General features: G+C 41.1%; 1 protein-coding gene across 1 annotated transcript in view; it reads right to left on the bottom strand.

Moving 5' to 3' along the window:
* The window catches only part of USP12 (ubiquitin specific peptidase 12), a 106,458-nt gene extending 87,103 nt beyond the window's left edge, over positions 1-19,355 (bottom strand). The window contains exon 1 of the mRNA XM_059144800.1: positions 18,941-19,355. Within this exon, the coding sequence (XP_059000783.1) occupies positions 18,941-18,988 (48 nt within the window). The 5' untranslated portion in view covers positions 18,989-19,355. The remainder of the gene's footprint in view (positions 1-18,940) is intronic.
* Positions 19,356-19,916: the final 561 nt, after the last annotated feature.

The following is a 19,916-nucleotide window of genomic DNA, read 5'->3' as shown; positions in this document are numbered from 1 at the left end:
GAACTCCACACTTACATTACTAGCAGTACGGTCCCGTGGCAAAAGCACTAGATGGAATTTGGAGAGATCCCAGGCATATTCCTAATCCCAAATCATGCATCATGTAACTGTAGTATGTAGTAAGCTATTCATCCATTTTCTCATTTGTGAAACAAAACACTACCACTTACTGGCCCATTTCACAGATTTGCAGTTGCTCTTCAAAAAAAAATAAAGTAATAAAGTGATCTAAAATGAAAATGATATTGGTGAGGCTTCTTCACAGCATGTATCTGCCATGAAAATATATTCTGCATTGTTATTTTTACTAATGACTGACCCACAGTAACAAGGTTTTGTTGACATTTTAAGATAAACTTTCTATGAAACCACTTCCTCTGATCTCTTTTTTAAGTTTTACATATAATAAGAAAAAAAAAACCCACAGGAATAATGCCATGGCTGAAAAGGATCAAAGGTTTTTAGATTTCTTTCTCTGTCACGACTTTGGGGAGAAACGGAGTGAGTACCCTATTTATGATGTCTCCCACTTTCCTTTACCCACTTCATCAAAAGTACTTCTTCTCATTAACTCACTGGAGCAAAAATGAGTCCTGTAGGCTGCACATGTGATTATTAATCACATAAACATGCTTTTTTTTTAACTGCCAGACAACTTTCAGAGGAGGTTTTTGCCTAAACCAATATAATGGAATCCATTTAACAAATCTGAGGACAAAATTACTGAAACATTAAACTACTTATGTCATTTTAATCACTAAACGCTTATTTGTTAGCTCTTCTCATTCATGCATACATTCTTGCCTCCTCTCCGAAGCCCTTTCCCCACCCTCATTGTCCTTCCTATCACCTTGGGAATCCCAGCAAGCTCCCCTCTCCACCACTCCCAGAAAGCCTCCAGATGGTCCAGACTCTGTTCACTCCCAACTCGGCCTGTCTTCTCTTTGAGCAACAAGTCTGAGGTCTGGGTCACTGTTTACCCTGCCATGTGTGAGTATGGTCTTCCCAACTAGACTGCAAGCCCCCTGAGAACAAAGACTGGTAAACAGGTAAACAGCCATGCATCCAATGTCCAGGACACAGCCTGACCATTCAGATTCAGACTCCAGAAATGGGCCTGATTGCCCCACCGCCGTTATGGAATGAATGGCACCCCACAATAAAAGCATCTGAAGTCCTAACCCCCAGGACCTCAGAATATGACCTTATTTGGATAGAGGGTCTTTACAGTGGTCATCAAGTTACGGGTCATTAGAGTGGGCCCTAATCCAACACCTGGTGTCATTATGAAAAGGGAAAAAATGGACAGAGACAGACGTGCAGAGGAAAAGCAATGGGAGAGACAAGAGGGAAAACACCAAGTAAAGATGAAAGTGGGGGAGGGGAAGTCACCTGGGTGGCTCAGTAGGTTAAACATCTGCCCTCAACACAGGTCATGACCTCAGGGTCCTGGGATCAAGCCCCTTATCCAGCGCCCTGCTCAGCAGGGAGCCTGCTTCTCCCTCTCCCTCGGCTTGTGCTCTTTCAAATAAATCAGTAAAATCTTAGGGGGAAAAAAAAAAGATGAAGGCAGGATGGGTCTACACACCAAAGACTGCCAGCAAACACCAGAAGCTTCAAGAAAGGCAGAGCGGACTCTCTTGACAGCCCTCCAAAGGAACCAACTCTGCTGACTCCTTGATTTTGGACTTCTGACCTCCAGAACTGGGAGACAATACAGTTGTGATTTTTAAGCCACATTGATTTTGGTGTTTTGTTCAGGCAGCTCTGAGAAACTGTTACAGTTGGGGTTTAAGAAAATGAAAATGTGCAATAGTACTATATAAGGTCTAACATGGGAGACATTGAAAATAACGGAGAATAAAATGAGCACAGTTTTGACCTAGAAGGAAGAAACCAAATGACAAAGAAAAATAGCCATTATACATGGAAGTAAAAACTGCAAGCTGCAAATCTGCAGATTTTGTTGGGGGTAGGGAAGTGACACAAACACACATCATGTTTGTACGTGAACAGGTAACGTCCAACCATACAGACTCTCACAAGCAGTTAACTGTTGGGAAAGACTGCATCTCCTTCTCTTTGCAGAAGATGACTTTTTTTTAAATTCACACAGTTAGTACTTTGTAAAATAGTAAGTGGCTCTTTAACTTTTTAGAAACATAGAATTCAGACTATTGTTTCCAAGGTAATCACATGTCATATTCTTTAACAATATACACCGTTCAACCGGAATGATTTATTCACTTTTAAATTCCTCATTTCGACAGTTCAAAAGAATTCATTAGTTACTAATCTACAAAAGCATATTTAGCATCCCATTTCTAAAATTGACCTCATCATCATATTTCAGAGTCAGTATTAAATATACTTTGTTTGTAAAAATGACAGAAGGAAAATAAGGCAACATTTACCAACCACTCCACAGGCATACATATCTGGAGGTTTTACAAATGTTCCATCATTACATTTCATTTCTAAACTGTGCCACAACTATTCAGTCCAGCCTTCTCCCTGTTAGAGTAGCATTTTAAGAGAGCCTTGTTAGCTTTGATTTCAACCAAAAATATACCCAAATATCCTTTCTTGAATAATTCATTCCAGATTTATCATCCATAAATTTACCTAAATCCAAACTCTTTTTCACCTTTATTTATAAGATCTCAATTTGTGAGGTTACTTAGCAATATCACCAGAAAGTAGCCACTCAATAAACGTTAGAAATCGACATCTAGTATACAGCAATAAAGCCTTTCTCAAGAAACAAGAGAATCTCAAATATACAACCTAACCTTACACCTAAAAGGAGAAAGAGAAAGAACGGCAAAAAAGCCTAAATCCAGCAAGAGAAGAGAAATAATGATTAGGGCAGAAATCAATGAAACAGAAATCAAAAGAATAGTAAGCCAGACCAACCAAACTAGGAGCTGGCTCTTTGAAAGAATTAGTAAGATCAATAAACCCTCAGCTAGACTTATGAAAAGGAAAAGAAAAGGATCCAAATACATAAAATGGTAACTGAAAGAGGAGAGATCACAACCAACACCAAAGAAATACAAAAAATCCTAAGAATATATTATGAACAACTATATGTCAACAAATTAGGCAATCTGGAAAAAATGGATGTATTCCTAGAAACAAATAAACTACCAAAACTGAAATAGGAAGAGACAGAAAACTGGAACAGACACATAATCAGAAATTGAAGCAGTTACCAAAAAAATCTCCCAACAAAGGAGTCTAGGACCAGAGGGCTTCCCAGGAGAATTCTACCAAACATTTAAAAAGAATTAATACCTATTCTTCTGAAGCGATTTCAAAAAACAAAAACAGAAGGAAAATTTCCAAACTCACTCTATGAGGCCAGTATTACCTTGATCCCAAAACCAGACAAAGACCCCACTGAAAAGGAGAATTACAGACCAATATCCCTGATGAACATGGATGCAAAAAATTCTCACCAAGAAATCTAGATCTAAATTCTTTGTGAAAGCTGAAGTCGCATTCAACTTTCCAAAGTCTGCTAAGATGATCGAAGTAATCACTAATAGAAAACGGCAGGAACATCCCAACAAAGCTAGACTGTCAGGGCTGAAATGGTCCAGCTCCCAAAGTGACAGGAGAGAATTAAAGCAAGTAGCCTGGCACAGCAGGACCGTGGAGTACTGGGAAAGCCAGTGACCTCAGCACAAGCAGCCATGTAGTCTTTAAGGAACAAAAACAATAAAATTACAGACAGAACAAAACAGGTGACAGATATTACTTGTTAGTTTAAATGGGCAATCTAGCATGTCTTCAAACAAGATGACAATGTTGCCAATACACAAGTGGGGTTACTAGGCTAAGGCTTGATTTTCACAGGGGGAAAAAAAATCAATCAGAAGGTAAGATTGCTTCCTTCAACTTTCTCTTTGTAAAGCTGAGAGTCAAAGTCCAGGCAGCTGCTTTACCAGGCATGGGAACATGTCAGGTCTTTACTGAACTGGGTTCCCTGTGAGGGATATGTAAACCTCTTCGAATTCAAAAAATGTGGTAAAAACAAATGAAACTAACTAGTAAACTAAAGAAACTAGTAAGAAAAAAAGAGTGAAAGGCCTTTTAAAGAAATATATACAAATAACAAGAATAATAAATTTGCATAGCAGAATCAAAGCACAGTATTTCTGGTTTTGTTTTTCATCAATTATATCTAGTTTTGAGCCTCTCACATTTCAAAATTGTTCAACTTTTGTTCACCTATAAAGAAAGAACCCTGACTACCATTGGTCTGAGGCAATCAGAGCGTTATACTCTTAAGTCCATCAAATAATGAAAGATTAAACACTCCATTTCTATTCCTCACCTGTTCCTAGATGAACCAAAGCTTCATCATTCAAGGCTGTAAGCTGGAAACCTAAATATTATATCCTGTTTGGCAGAAACAAGAATACCCTTCTCCTACTCTTTGAAAAACACATTTTCCTCGTGCAAAGTTCAAAGAACCAATTGCTACCCCCAAGGTACCACTGTAATCATCCTGCAGGAGTATCTTCATAAAGCAAATTAAACACCAGGGAATCTATCTGACATCAGCAAAAAACTGTGGAACAACATTCTAGGAAAAAAGATAGTAACTTCTTCAGTTATAATGCCTGAGATAATCACAGACAAATCAGAATAAATGTTTTTGCCTACAGAATCTCATATTACAAACATATTTATCATTCCAAAGAACAGATGGCTTTTATTTTAGTCTCTCCTTGCCCCTTCACTGCTTGCTTTATTTGTGCTGAGATGGGTTCTTTGTAAGATTCTACTTTAAAAGAATTACAAAAATTCTCTTGTCAAGGATCCCTGAAAAATCCAGGTGGACCAATACTGTAGAAATTAACAACATTTACTCTCCATAATTTTAGAACTTTAAAAAACTGCTACTAGAAGTGAATTACAGAAAGTTTGCTGATATCAGAAGTTAACTACACCCTCACAGCACAAATAATTCAGTGAATTGTATGCTAATAGAAGAGCCAAACCCACAGATAGCTTATCAGGAAAAAACAAAACAAAAACAAAAATCAAACAAATAAAACCTCTATTAACCATAAATTTATGAATCATTAAAATGATCTTTAGAAGAAGAACAACAACAACCACCACTTAGAAATTTGCTTCATCAGTCACCTGAGCATCCTAAGACCAGGAACTTCAAAACACTCATTTTCAAACTCTGACATGACTACACTTTGTGAAAGCAAACTTGTGAGGCCTGTTGTAACTCTTGGACTATGGCACCTTAATGTGCCTTCCATCCTCTCCTTAGGAGGACAAGGAGTCCTATCAATAATGGTCATATACTGATTTTAGGTTCTTTTTTTTTTTTTTTAAAGATTTTATTTATTTATTTGACAGAGAGAGATCACAAGTAGACAGAGAGGCAGGCAGAGAGAGAGAGGGAAGCAGGCTCCCTGCTGAACAGAGAGCCCAATGTGGGACTGAAAGACCGGCGGATTCCCTTACCCAAGAATCCAACACTGCCACTGGATGCAATCAGCAAGAGGTTCTTTATTGCTACGCAGGCGCCTGCTGGTGGTCAGTGTGCGCCTGCGGGTGGTCAGCAGCTCCTGCTAGCTGAGCACACCCGGCTGGGGTGGTGCCGGGTTTTTATAGACAGGTACAAACAAGTTTTGGGTGGGGCGCAACTGATTGGTTGACAGTTAGAACTTTTGAAAAAGGCATAGGTGGAGTTTGCTGATTGGCTTTGGGGACCCATGCGCGAAGAGAGAGGCGGGAAGGGGGAACAAGCTGATTGGTTCTGAGGGCCCGCGCGGGAGGAGAGAGGCAGGGAGGGAGAACAAGAAGGCGGAAGGTAGGAATGCCATCATGGCGTCTTCTATTATTTCTATTAGCCAAGCAGTTACAGAAGGGCAAAAGAGCAATTAATAAGCAATTAATAACCTAATTTACGCCTAAAAGCCAGCGGTTCACAGAAAAGCAAACAAGCGGTTAGTTATCCTATCTATCTTCTAGGGGAGGGGTCTTTCATTCCCCCCTTTTTCTTTATCATGGATAGAATCTTCTATCCATTCGTCTTGTTCTTGCATGTCCTGCCCTTGCATTGAGCTAGTCCGGGGCTCTGTTTGTTTGAGGAGTTGGTATCGCTGTGTCAGTACCATAGTCTGAACAACAGACAGGCGATCTTTAATGAACTGTACTAACCTGTTTAAGACACAAGGACCAAAAGTTAGAATTAATAACAGAATGATGAGAGGGCCCGTTATAGATGACAACAAAGTAGTAAGCCAAGGCAATCTGTTGAACCAGTTTTCGTGGTGGAGAAGGGTGAAGAGGGGGTGCAAGGCATCAGCCCCTTCTCCATCCTCAGCCAGCCTCCTGCTCCTTCATCATTTCCCCCTGAACAATTTTGACTCTTAAATCTTTAAGGTGGTTGAAGGTGGAAGGTCTCATCTTCTGTAACTTCTTCCTGCTGAATAGGGGCGTAGAGCTGTCCCTACCTACTGGGGTCAATATTGATCAGTGGAGGAATGTATAGGGGAGTTACAAAAGGCGGAGGCAGCCGAATCCAGCGCTGACAGTGAAGAGGCGTCCTCTCACGCGACAAGGATCATGTGTCATGGTGAAGTCATTGCAGCAATGGAGTCTCGGCACCAAGTAGAGAAACATTGAACAAAGCAACATATTAAGGTTAATGAGGTGATAAAAATGAGAAGCCCGAGAAGGAGATTTGGCCATAGTCCTCCTTCAAACCAGGAACTTAACCAATCACTAAAAGAGAGAGAGAGAGACTTATCCCTAAGACAAATCTGGACCTGATGTGACATCATTACAGTCAGGGAACTGTAGTGAACTTTGAGGCTCTTTTATGAGGGAGGCTGTTCTAGGTTTTGCTAAAGCATCTATTTGCAATTGCACCTCAACAGAGGTGGCCTCTAGGATAAATATGACAAAGGGGTGAAAACAATAAGAAGACCTTTGAGTGGTCCAGCCTTAACAATATCCTGATTACAGAGGATCACTGGCAAGTGAGAGAAAACTTGTCAAGAGATAAGGGGAGTCCCCCATGCATCATCCAATCCACTCATAAAGAAAGTGGGGTCATCCATTATCTCCACAAGTCCATAGTTAATCCTATGGAGTGTGGTATGGTGGCTTTTAGGCAATTTCATTATCCCAGCCACACATAAGGTGTTAGTTAAGTTATACAATTGTAGGGGAATCAATCCCATTTTCCAGTTGTTTAATCATGTGCTGTGGGGTCTGCTAATATCCCCACAAAATAATAAGATCGACTTCTCTGAAGTTTACCTCAAATTGTTTAGCTTAGGTAAACATTTAAATACAATCAAATCTAGATTTTAACATCCATAAAGGTGTGTTACTAAAACAATTTTTCTCTCTAAAATAACCCTCATTTACAAAGATAGCCAAATCAGGACTAATTCACTTGTGAAACAAATCCAGTTTTTACAAACTTGGCCCATTATTTACATAAGCTCAGCAAGAACAGTTGAGTGTGATCATATAGATCTTTTAGAATCTGCTTTGCTGGAACTTCTTATAAGGAATCTCTAGGTTGAACTTTTAGTAGCCTCTCCGGGCCAGAAGCCAAGCCCTGTACTTGCCATCAGGCATGCCTGCAATACCTGTCGATTTGGGCGAGTTCCTTTTCTGAGTCTCCGCACCTACCAAGGAGTGACATTCTTTACTCACCTGGTGAGGCTGCTGGGAACTCTGTAAGCAAGGTATCAGGCTAACAGTCCCAAGGGGCTTTATGGCTCCAGGTTTCATAAAGTCAACCTTAGTTCCTTAAAGCTGTCTGGTCATATCTGAGTCTTTTCAAATATGACATCCCAGTCAAAGCCTTGGTAAAATAATCCGTGTTTCCAATTCTTTCCTGTTACAAGGAGAACAGATTCTTATTGAACTTATGCAAATGACTGATTGCCATGGAAGAAAGAATACTTACTAAGACCTTTTGGTTTCAGAGGGTTCAGATAGAGAGAAAAGGTGAATGCTTTGAGCACTTTTACAAATGAGCACTTTTACATCTCTATAAGTTACAGATGAGTAGGAGGGAGTATCCCTAGTCTGTAAGAGCAAACAGTAGAGAGAACCAGCAATGTTTAAAGTAAGACAAAACATTAAGAGACACAACACTATAATCTTTTAGTCCCATTTAGTCCCATGTTACTAATTCTGGTGAATGCGGCTTTAGTCAGTTTTGGAAATTCTTACCCATTTCAGTTTTAGGATTTTCAAGCATATCAAATATCTGTATTTGTCCTGAAAGTCCTTTATAGGAATCTACTTGAAGATAATTTTGCAAGAGAATTAAAACAATTATAAATGACAAAAATTCAGAATGGATATAGTTAGAGTTGATGAGGAGAGTTTACAATTTAGCTGCAAGGAAATCAGGTTACAATTTCCGTGACACATAACATTCCCATAATTACAATATCAAGCGGTGATCTCTCAAAACGTTAAAACTTTAGGAAGTGCGTAGAATCTCTAGAATAGTTATAGCATTTTCCCAAATGTAACCCAAGCTTTATCATTGGTTCAGTAGTACTTCATGAGCAACTTCACATACCAAGGAAAAGCTGGAGTTAAAGAGATTTACAATTTAAATCCTGTCAACATTTGCTAAAATTTTAGAAAGTTTTAAAGCACATGCCTAAATATAATTAGGGATGTTAAACACCTGATAAAACAAAACATAGAAACTGGTTTTTCTGGGCAGGCAAAGAGAAAACCATTTACATTTTCTTAACAGCAGATCAATTGATCTAAGAAAACATTGTCCTTTTGAACAGAGACAATTTCAGTCTTGTACCAATGTACCTTTAAAAGCGGTTAGTTATCCTATCTATCTTCTAGGGGAGGGGTCTTTCAGGACTCCATCCCAGGACCCTGAGATCATGACCTGAGCCAAAGGCGGCGGCTTAACCCACTGAGCCACCCAGGTGCCCCGTTAGGTTCTATTTTATAGCACAAAGGATGTCTACATGAATTGTCTCATTTCATATGCATCCCCTCATGTGATCTAATGAGAATGACTATTCCATTTCAAAGCTGAAATCCAAGTACCAATAATTAATGAAGTGGGACTCAAAGGTACTCCCCCACACAGAGAAAACATGGAAGTCAAGAGACAAAAACTCCAAATTCTTCTCTAAGAAGGAAAGAAAAACAATTTTGTTCCAACCATGAAAGCTTCAACATAGTGGTTTATAGATATCATTATGGATTTGGGGGTCAAGAAATTCAGACCTCATCCCTAGTGAATGTGAGAACAACCTAAAACCTGTTTCTCCAATCTGTGAAAACGGGGTTATCATTTGAGCTTTCCTAGCCCTAAATGGGTCTTCAAGGCAACAGTTATGAGAAAAGATAAAGAGGACGAAATAACTTTGAAATGATTTTGAAATATCTCAAAATCAATCTATACAGTTGGTTTTCTTAGGTATAATAACATGAATATATGGTTATATATGTTGTCTTTTTGTTTTAGGCAGGTTTCTTTTAGCAACATTTTGGTTTTTATGTAATTTGATAGTCCTTTCACTATAATACAGATAAATTTAATCCATTTAGGTTCACTGTAATTAATAAACTAGCTCTGGATTTTCTGTTGATCTTTTTTTTTTTTAATTTTGCTTCTTGATTTTTCTGTTTTTCTGCTCTCAGAGTCTGAGTGATAGAGTTTAATTTCCTGTTGGTTTGGACGCAAGAAAATTCATCTCTAGGGTGGGTGTGTATTTATTTATCCTTCATTTTTAACATGCCTATGTAACTTTAAAATTTCTAATGCTGGGGTTTTTCGGAGGAGCAAACCTTTACCAGGTTTTAACCACCCACTGAATAGTGGTGATTATACCCAATCTTGTTACCGTCATCTTTAAAAAAATAATACAAGTAACTTTTAACAATCCATGCAATGTACTGACATTTTTATCAATTCCATTGTTTCATTATCCCAACAACTTTCCTCTGAACTTTATTTTCTCAGGCTAAATACATATTTTAATGATATTTTAATAAGAGTCAATGATTGGTAAACTCTCTTGGTACTTCTGCATCTGCCCCTTCCTCCTCTCCAGCCTAAAATTCTCCCAGGACTCTTTCCATGCCAAACTGAACTACAGACTCTAAAAATAGCACATTATTCCATGACTCTATACCTTTGCTCACATCTGGAATCCTACCCCTCCTTGTCTACACAATAAATGACTTCATTTCACAAAGTTCAAATCTCTTCTGTGAAGCCTTTTCCCTGAAAGTCCTCTTCTCTCTTGAGAGTAGTAACTGTAGAGCCCCCAAAAATAAACAGATAAGAGTATTCTCAACTGGATGATACTAGTCAATGGATCTGGTCAATCCAAATGCCTCTCGGCTGCCTAGAGGCCAGGAGGATTACTTTCTCAGCACAACCAGAACCCATTCAGGACACACTAAATGGGAAGCTTTGTAAAGACCAGGGCTTACCATTGTCACCTTTGTAGTCTCAGTACCGCGTCCCCCAAAACTAACGTAATGTAATTCTCCAATAATACTTCCTTAAAGTACTTACTGAAGAAAAAACACTCTCTACCAAAAAAAAAAAAACAAAAAAAATAAACAAAAAAACAAAGTATGTCACTATTGGCTAATAAATTCTCCCCATCCCCCGATGAAAAACACTATCAGGCAGAAGACTTATTAGGTCACTAAAACACCAAAATAAAATCAAAGGCAACAGTCAATAACTTAGCTAAAAGATTCTGTGATTTAAACCAGTATTCACAAGTAGGAAATGCATGGATGATTCCTGTACCTATGAAGCATTTCAATAAGAACATCTGTCAGCTATCACTGAAATAAACATCCACTTCTTGTTTTAAGTTGGAAATAAATTTTTACTGGCATGCAGCCTTAGACAAGTGGATTACTACAGATGGGGAGTCTAGGCAAGCTTATACACTCTGTAGACACTCCACAATTTCTAGAAAAAGTTAATGATCTTTCTTAAAAAGAAGCAACAGAAAAGCATAAGGCAGTGAACACAGCGGATATGCAAAGTCTCAGCACCTCACACAATTATGTTTCCTATTAAATATCTTGGACTTGACACTATCACAAAATTCTTCTCAACTGGGAACTTTGTGAAAGTGAAGACTAATAGTTTTCTTCCAAAACAAATTATGTCTATAAACTGTGTCCTTCATCTCCTTCTAATACAAATTCTAACCATAAGATTTTAAATGATCAAACTCTAATTCCAGGTATTCACACTAACACTGTCTCTCTGGTTGCGAGTTTTCAATGCAGCAACTCATACATAACTGTTCATAACAACTAACATTTACCCTTTTCTTACAACACTTTAAAGCACTTTACAGATATTTAACCCTTTTCCAGCCCATGAGACAAGGAGAGAATAATAGGTTTTCAACAAGATATGAAAGCAGACTGGGTAACTACACGGCAGGCCAACGAGAGATGTTATTGCAGGAAAGGACAGAGGCAGGAACAATAGGAAAATACAAAAGGAAATAAGGCCTGAAGCTGACTTGGATACACACAAGTCGTTCTAACAGTGACAAAAAGTTGGGGTGCCTTTTTTTTTAGTATAAAAAATAAGGCAAGATTTTTCTTCTAAAAGTAGTATTCCCAACTTACCTAAACTTCTCAAAAATGTTCGAGAATGTCACAAATTAGACCATATCTATTCCCAGACAAAAAGAATAAAATCTTTCTACAAACTATTTAAAACAGAGAAAGATCATTTCCATTCTTAGTTTACAATATCATAATCTAATCCACTTCGAAATAAATCTGTGTTTTCAGAGGCATATATTATTAATGAGCTGTTTCCTGTGCTGAAAATAAACTGCAGTAATTGCATTTCATGAAACAAATTTTTCAATTTTGCTTACTAATATTTGTTGAGCTAACATGAATCAGTAGTAGCGTCAAAGAGTCCTTTCCGCACTGAGGGCACAAATCACTTTATAGGGGTAATAAAGAACCACCACCATTACAAAGTGATTGCTATGAACCCAAGTATCATTTACTCCCATTTTACAGATAAGAAAACCACAGCACAGAAAATTAAGTTGTCCAAGATTGCACTCACACCTAAGGAAACAAATGTAGACTCTCAAAAAGGGCACCAATTCAAAATTGGTTTTAATGGTACTGGAAGAGAAAAAATGTTCAAGCATGAGTAAATAGTTACATAGTAATAGCCTGTTAATGAATAAAATGGCAGTATCCCTAACCTCCACAAAATGCTTTTAAAGGAAGAAATATATATTAACTTTGGACTGTAATTTTCCATGCACAAAACTGGGGAACTAGACATAATTCACATTTAACTGTATCTAATTCCATGCTCCTTATATAATCTAAAACATGACTGAATACAACCTACTAAATGGGAGAAATATTTGCAAATCATGTATCTGGTTAAGGGACTAATATCCAAGATACATAAAGAACTCACTCAAACAGCTCAATAGCAAAAAAAAAAAAAAAAAAATCTGACTTTTTTAAATGGGCAAAAGATCTGAACAGACATTTTTCCAGCTAGCCAACAGGTATATGAAAAGATACACATCATCAATCCTCAAAGAAATGCAAATCAAAACCACAATGAGGTCCAACCTCATATCAGTTAGACTGTATGACCAAAAAAAAAAAAAAAAAGTATTAGTGAGGATATGAAAAAAATGGAATCTTTATTGGTGGGAATGCACTTCTGGTGGGAATGTAAGCTGGCATAACCACTTTGGTAAACAGTATGGACGTTCCTCAAAAAAATTAAAAATAGAACTACCATAACACTGCAATTATCTGAAGAGAATGAAAACACTAACTTGAAGAGGTATCTGCACCCTTGTGTTCACTGCAGCATTATTTACAATAGCCAAGACACAGAAGAAACCAAGTGTCTATCAATGGATGCATTGATAAAATAAATTATTGTACATACACAGAGTGGAATAATAGCCAGAAAAAAGAATGAAATCTTGCTATATGCAACACCATGGATGGACCTAGAGAGCATTATGCTACGTGATGTAAATCAGACAGAGAAAGGCAAATACCTATGAGCACTCATATGTGGGAATCTTAAACAAACAAACAAACAAACAAAAAACCCACCAAACTCACAGATACAGAGAACAGTTTGATGGCTGCAGAGGTACAAGGGGTGAAGGTAGTCAAAAAGTAAGAAGAAAAAAATTAACAGATAAAACATGACTAGAGGTTCCAAAATACTGATGATATCGGTAATAATTTATAAACTCTGAAGGAATCAAAGTATTCGGTTTTAGATCTGGAAGGAAACAAACGTACAAATGTATCTAAAATTTATCTTCTGGGTTAACTGCTCTTTTTACTATGCCATGCTGTAGGATACATAATAAAATATTAAACATTAAGTTTCTGGGATTAAGCTACTAAAAGAAAATCTAAACTAGATTTTAGGTTAGACTATCTGATTTAAAAAGACCATCTAAATCTGGAAAAATGAAGGTTTCTGTTAAGGATTAATGCTACTAAGTGAACTAGTGCTTAAATAATCTTTCCTGAGACAGCAGAAGTTTCAGGAGAACTAGAATAAAAATTATTTCAAAGGCAGGAAGGAAGAAACTTCCAAGTAACAAAATGGAGGTTTTCCATCTCTGGGGGACCTGGTCAAAAGCTGGGAATCAAATAAAACTAGATGTGTTGTGATCAAGCCTGGCTAAAACTAGCCACGTGGATCATGATAGGGTAAATAATTAAACTGCTCTGAGATTATAAAGATTAGCTAGAAGCAGAAGGTAAGCAAAACTACATGATATAATATAAATCCAGTCCTCAGACACATTCCACACACTTGAATATGGTGTTTAAAACTATACTTTTTAAACATATTAAAAGTTTCAAATCCCAATGGTCTTATCTTTGTGATAACTATTAAGTACCTAAGATTAGAATAAACCCATCATCATTTACAAAATTCCATTTCTACTAATTATATACAACGTCGTAGCCTATCACCATACCTTTCTGCATTAACAAACTTGCCATATTATCATTTTAAACATTAAACTCTCCATGCTTATCCTGCAATTGTACAAAATTTAAAAGCCAGCAAGACAATCATTCATGGGGAAAACTGAAATGGAAAATTTTATCTATAAGGCTGATTAAGTTTTTTGTTTGTTTTTTTAAAGATTTTATTTATTTATTTGAGAAAGAGACGGTGAGAGAGAGCATGAGAGGCGAGAAGGTTAGAGGGAGGCAGACACTCGGTGGAGCTGGGAGCCTGATGCAAGACTCGATCCTGGGACTCCAGGATCATGACCTGAGCCAAAGGCAGTCGCCCAACTGACTAAGTCACCCAGTAGCCCAAGCTTTTTTTTTTTTTTTTTTAAGACAAAATATGCTCTGGGAGGTAAAGCAGTTATTTTCTTTTTGAGTAAGAGTTTTCAAATGCTTTTTATAAAATATTTGCCAAATTTTCTCTAATGAGAACACATCATTTTAATAACCAAAAGGTACTGTAGCCAAAATCAGATTAGCAAGCTTAAATAAACCTTTTATAACACTTATTCTAAATGATGTCTCCACTAAGCCTCCTCAAACACATGCTCAAACATTCCTTATCAGTACTTAACCATTTACATGAGGGAAAAAAAAATCCTTCTTTTTGAAATTTTCCTGTCTAAAATTAATGTTTATAGTAAAAACAGCAAAAATGAGTAAAATAATGGCAACTCACTTTGAATGTTCCTACTATAGAAGTACTATTCTACTAATAAAATATAAATAAAAATTATTTTACTAATAAAAGAATTACATCTATCCTATTTCCTGAGAAGGAACAAAGCATTTTATTATTTAATACAATATTCGGACTACATGAAGAGGAGAGCAGCCACACACACACTCACACCCCCAACCCCCGACCCCCTGGGAGGGGGTTTGACAATCAACAGGGCAGAGGCTTAACTCTTAACTCTTACTGAGTGACCCCAGTGAGACTCAAAACAATGAGAAAAGACAAATAGCCACCTTCACCTGTGACTTTGCTTCAATAAGGAGTTTAAAGGTCACCGCGTGTAGGATGCTGTTTTAGGGACAAGCTTTTAAGAAGTAAACCTGTCGGACCCGCACAAACTTGGGGCCTTGGCCTCCCACGTTCTGATGGCTCTACTTCCCCGTGCTGTGACTGGGAGTGGGCAAGCAGCCAGGCCAGTGCCATCCCAGGATCTACCACCGTCGACCCTTAACAACTTCTCCTTTACCCAATCCCCCTCCTCAACAATCTCTTTCCAAACATGACTTCTCCAACCCACGCAGGAAGGGACGTAATGATCCCAGCTGGTGGAGCTGATGCCTTCGAGGAACAGCGCAAGACCCATGTATTTATTACCACCTTCCAGTCCCAGGCCACCCAAAACTGCACTGCAGCTTTGGTTTCCAAACCTAGGCCTCTCTTACATGTATCTGGCTACTTTTCCCATCATTTCATACTTATTAAGGAGACTATTTAATATCAGGTAACTACTGTGTGAAATCGAAGCGACTTCAGAGGCAAAACAAACACCACCATGTGACACTGAAAATATATTATTTCGTGGACAAAAAACAAAAAACATTTCTAGTCGTAGCTTTCCAAGTTTATTCACTCCCATCAACAAAGAATCGCTCATTTGGGTCAGGCTACAACACTAACTTCAGAAAAACTGATTTTTCCCATATTAGCAGAACAACAGTGACCTAGAATAAGACATATCTGAAGAGATTTGTTCTTAACAGTTACTCGATCCAGTCAAGGTATTGCCAATCTGCCCAGATACCTTAAGCTGACAAGTGAAAAAAAAAAAAAATCAGGTAAACTTCACTATTTTTTTTAAGATTTTTATTTATTTATTTTACAGAGAGAGAGAGATCACAAGTAGGCAGAGAGGCGGGCAGAGGAGGAGGGGAAAGCAGGCTCCTTGCTGAGCAGAGAGCCCCACGCAGAGCTCCAGCCCAGAACCCTGAGATCATGACAAAAGCCAAAGGCAGAGGCTTTAACCCACTGAGCCACCCAGGCGCCCCTACACTTTACTATTTCTAAAATAAAATTCCAATCCATCATATTTTCACAGATGTTGACCCTCTGAGTAGAAGCATCATTCTTCTTAGGTCCAACACCGCCTCCTCTTTACCACCAACACACACACACCCACCACCACCCCCAACCTCATCCTGCTAAACAAACTCACTTCCCCCAAACTCAGGTAGGAGAAATGGAGGCCTCTGGGAAACTGTTCTCTAGCTTGCAGAAGTTAGTGACCCACCAAACTGCAGAAATAAACAATAGTCCTTCTCCTTAAGGTCTTCAGTCTAATAAGGAGACAAGAGAAAAATTCACAACACAGCAAGTGTAATAAATGCTACTGAGGTTACCAAAACTCCAAGAAATTATGAGGGTGATAGAGGTGGGGACAGACAGGAGTAGGATTATCTAAGTAAAGCTATCAGCTTGAGAGATGGGGAAGAACTCACCAGACTAGAAGCAAAGACGGAGTGTTCAAAGCCTACACAAAGAGCATCTACAAAGGCACAAAGGTAAATAAATACCTTTACTTTTCTTGACCGTCAATTTTCTAAGATGGGTTGCAGTCTTCTTTAAAGAGTAAGATTACAGATTACTTTGAGACATTCAGCATTATTTTGAGAGTACATCAGAATTCATTCAAATATGAACTACAGACACACCCAATTCTTTTTTTTTTTAAGATTTTTTTATTTATTTATTTGACAGGCAGAGATCACAAGTAGGCAGAGAGGCAGGCAGAGAAAGAGAGAGGTGGAAGCAGGCTCCCCACTGAGCAGAGAGCCCGATCCCATCGGGGCTCCACTGATCCCAGCACCCTGGGATCATGACCTGAGCTGAAGGCAGAGCCTTAACCCACTGAGCCACCCAGGCACCCCGTGACACACCCAATTCTAACACTAGTTTTGGAACTATCTTATTTGACCATGCACTGACATTTCCATATTCACCAACAATACACACACACCTCATGCAACCAATCAACACACTTGAGTGAAAGCCCTAGAAAGAGCTTGAGTCTGACATTCTTCAATCTGAATCGTTTACTCGGCGATTGAGTTGGCAAATCTCTCCCCATCTTCCTAATCTAATCAGAGCATATATATTTAATATATCTACCTGAATACTGTTTGTGTCCCTCAACTAGATCATATACACCATGAGCACGGACTGCCCTGATCACTACTGTTTCCTCACTGGCTGAGGCCAGTCTCTCTTCTTTAGCAAGTGATAAACGAGTGAATGGTGAGTAGAGAGTAACAAAACATCACTCACTCCCTAAGCAATAGACTTTGACAATGAACTATGACCAGATAATCCGTGTAGCTCAGCAATCTGGCAAGATTATCACTTTCAAAGAATTAATTATCACATTCCTTCTGAAACAGAATACGATCATAATTGGCATATCTAAAAATAATTAATCCACATGATCCTGGGGAATCGTTGTTAATATAGTCCCTTTAATATCAATGATTTCCTAAAATGTAAATTGTGAAAAAGAACAAACATTCATTTGGGGAAATGGATTCTTCAGTGATTCACTCTTCAACATGATTTAATACTGTAGATTTTAATTCCACCTGACTTCAGCCATTTTTTTGTACTGTTCCTCAGCGTGCAGTATGGAATCTGCCTCTAAAGCACCTTTCCAATCTGATTCATCACTCCTTAAAGAAAGCCATATAAAATGTACTACCCTTAAATCGAAGATTGCTGGGGATCTCCTTGTGCAATCCGACGCACAAAAAGGGCCAGTAAGATAGAGCAGAAGGAAAGATTTCAGATGTCTTTAATAACATAATCGGTAGGCCCACACTGCAAAGAATAACTTTTTTTCTGTGAGGGTTCACAATTAAGATCCCTCGTTGTAAGCTCCGAAGTACCTAATGAAACGAATTTGCCCCATCGTGTGGAAAAACTGGGGCCCTTCTGGCCAATCACGAAAACACCAAGATTTAAACGCACCCACGTTTTGCTGTAATTAATTCGGGACTTTGCAACAGGCAGAAGCACTTTTCCGTCAGTCTATTTAAATGCCCCAACGAAACGCGAACCACCCTCACGATCCGTCCCCGTACAGAGAAGTACTTCCAGCCACACACAGATGCGTCTGATGTATTCAAGTAAACAATCGACCGGGAAGCTTAAGCGGTTTTCAAGATTAACGCGGATTCGCAAAGCCGAGACTGCTGCATGGACACATGGCTGGAAAACGGAGAGCTCGTTGCTCAGGAAGAGCCGAAAATGGGAAATTTTTTCAACAGCACTTATTTAAAGTTTCCACCTTCACACACACCCCCTTCCCCTAAGCACCGGGTGGGGGCCTCGGCGTCGCCAAAGGCGCGCGGAGGATATCTGCGTCTGACTTCCGTCCTCTCCCGGCAGGAATGAGACCCTGCCTTCCTGCCGGCGGACCCCCCACCCCCGCCCAGGGCCGCCTCCCCGCTCGGCGCACCGCCGGACGGAAATGGAGAGGCGCTGCCCCCGCGTCCTTCCACCTCCGACTCCAGCCGGGGGCCGTGCGCCCACAGCTCGGGGTGCGCCTCGCCGCTCCGCCCCGGCGCCGCGGGAAGACTCGGACAGTCGAGCCCGCGGGCGCTGCCGATCGGTGCCCGCGCCCCGCCGCGTCTGCCACGGTCGCCCCCGCGCCGCCCGGGCTCGCCGGGTACCTCACTGCGCTCCCCGCCCGCCGCCGTCCAGCCGCCCCCGCCTGGGCCGCGGGGGCCCCCACGCTAGGCCCCGCGCGCCGCCCGTGTAAGGGGCGCGGATAAGGGCCGAGCAGCCGCCGCCCGCCCGCCCGCCCGCCCGCCCGCGGGGATCCCGGGGCCGACCCCGCCGCCCTCCCGCCGCACCTACCATGGTACAGATGGAGGCGAATTTGGAGACTGTCATTAGGATTTCCATCCGCCCAACGCCATCTTCCACCCAATCACAGCGGCGGCGGCGGGCGGGGGAGGAGAGGAGCCGGGCCGCCCGCTCGCACCGCAGCCCGCGGGCGGACCCCGAGCCGCCACGGACCCACGCACCGAGCCTGCTCTGCCGCCGCTGCCCTCGTCGCCGCCGGCGCTCCGGCACTCCCCGCCTCGGGCCCCAGTCCCCGCCTGCAGCCCGCCCGCCCGCCCCCGGCTCCTCCCCGGCGCAGGGCGCAGCCGCTGCCTCGGGGCCCGCGCCTGCCCGCGAAGCCGCCCGCCCGTACACCCCGCCCTGCGCGCTGGGGAGCGGGCTCCGCCGAGGCCCTAATGCCCGGCCTGCCCGGCAGCTGCTTGGCCCAGCGGCGCGCCCCGCCCACCCGCCGCGCGCCCAGACCTCCCCGCGCGGCCCCGCCCACTCCTCCGCGCGCGGCTCTACGGCCCCGGAGCGCGCGAGCGGGGGAACTCAGGCGCGGCCCCACCCCGCGCTCGGCCGGACCCCGCCTCCCGCCCGCGTCCCTCGCGGTCCTAGAGCCCGAGCGCCACCAGAGCCTTGGCTGCGGGGAGAGCGGAGGGGGGGGGTGAGGGGGGACAGGGAACGCTGGAGAAGGGGGGGGCGGGGCTCGTCCTTTCACTGCATGGGCTGCGGCAACTTGGGTAAGTCCGGGAGAGGACTGACCCGCAGCCTCCGCTAAGGGTGAGGGGACAGCTGGTCCCCACTCCCCAGAAAGAAAACGGAGGTGATCTGGGTAATTCTGGGCAGAGTGGGAGGAAACCTTCGTAGAGTTGAAATAACCGGGTAATCCAACATCCCAAGCACTTAACAAAAATGTCAGGTGGTCTATCTCTTTGACATACAGTGGATGAATCACCTGGGTCAAAACACCATAACTTAACAAAAGATAATTAAAAATGATATATAT

The sequence above is a fragment of the Mustela lutreola genome, chromosome 13 (genome assembly GCF_030435805.1).
Source record: "Mustela lutreola isolate mMusLut2 chromosome 13, mMusLut2.pri, whole genome shotgun sequence".
NCBI lineage: Eukaryota > Metazoa > Chordata > Mammalia > Carnivora > Mustelidae > Mustela > Mustela lutreola.
This window is presented reverse-complemented; position numbering and strand designations above follow the sequence as displayed.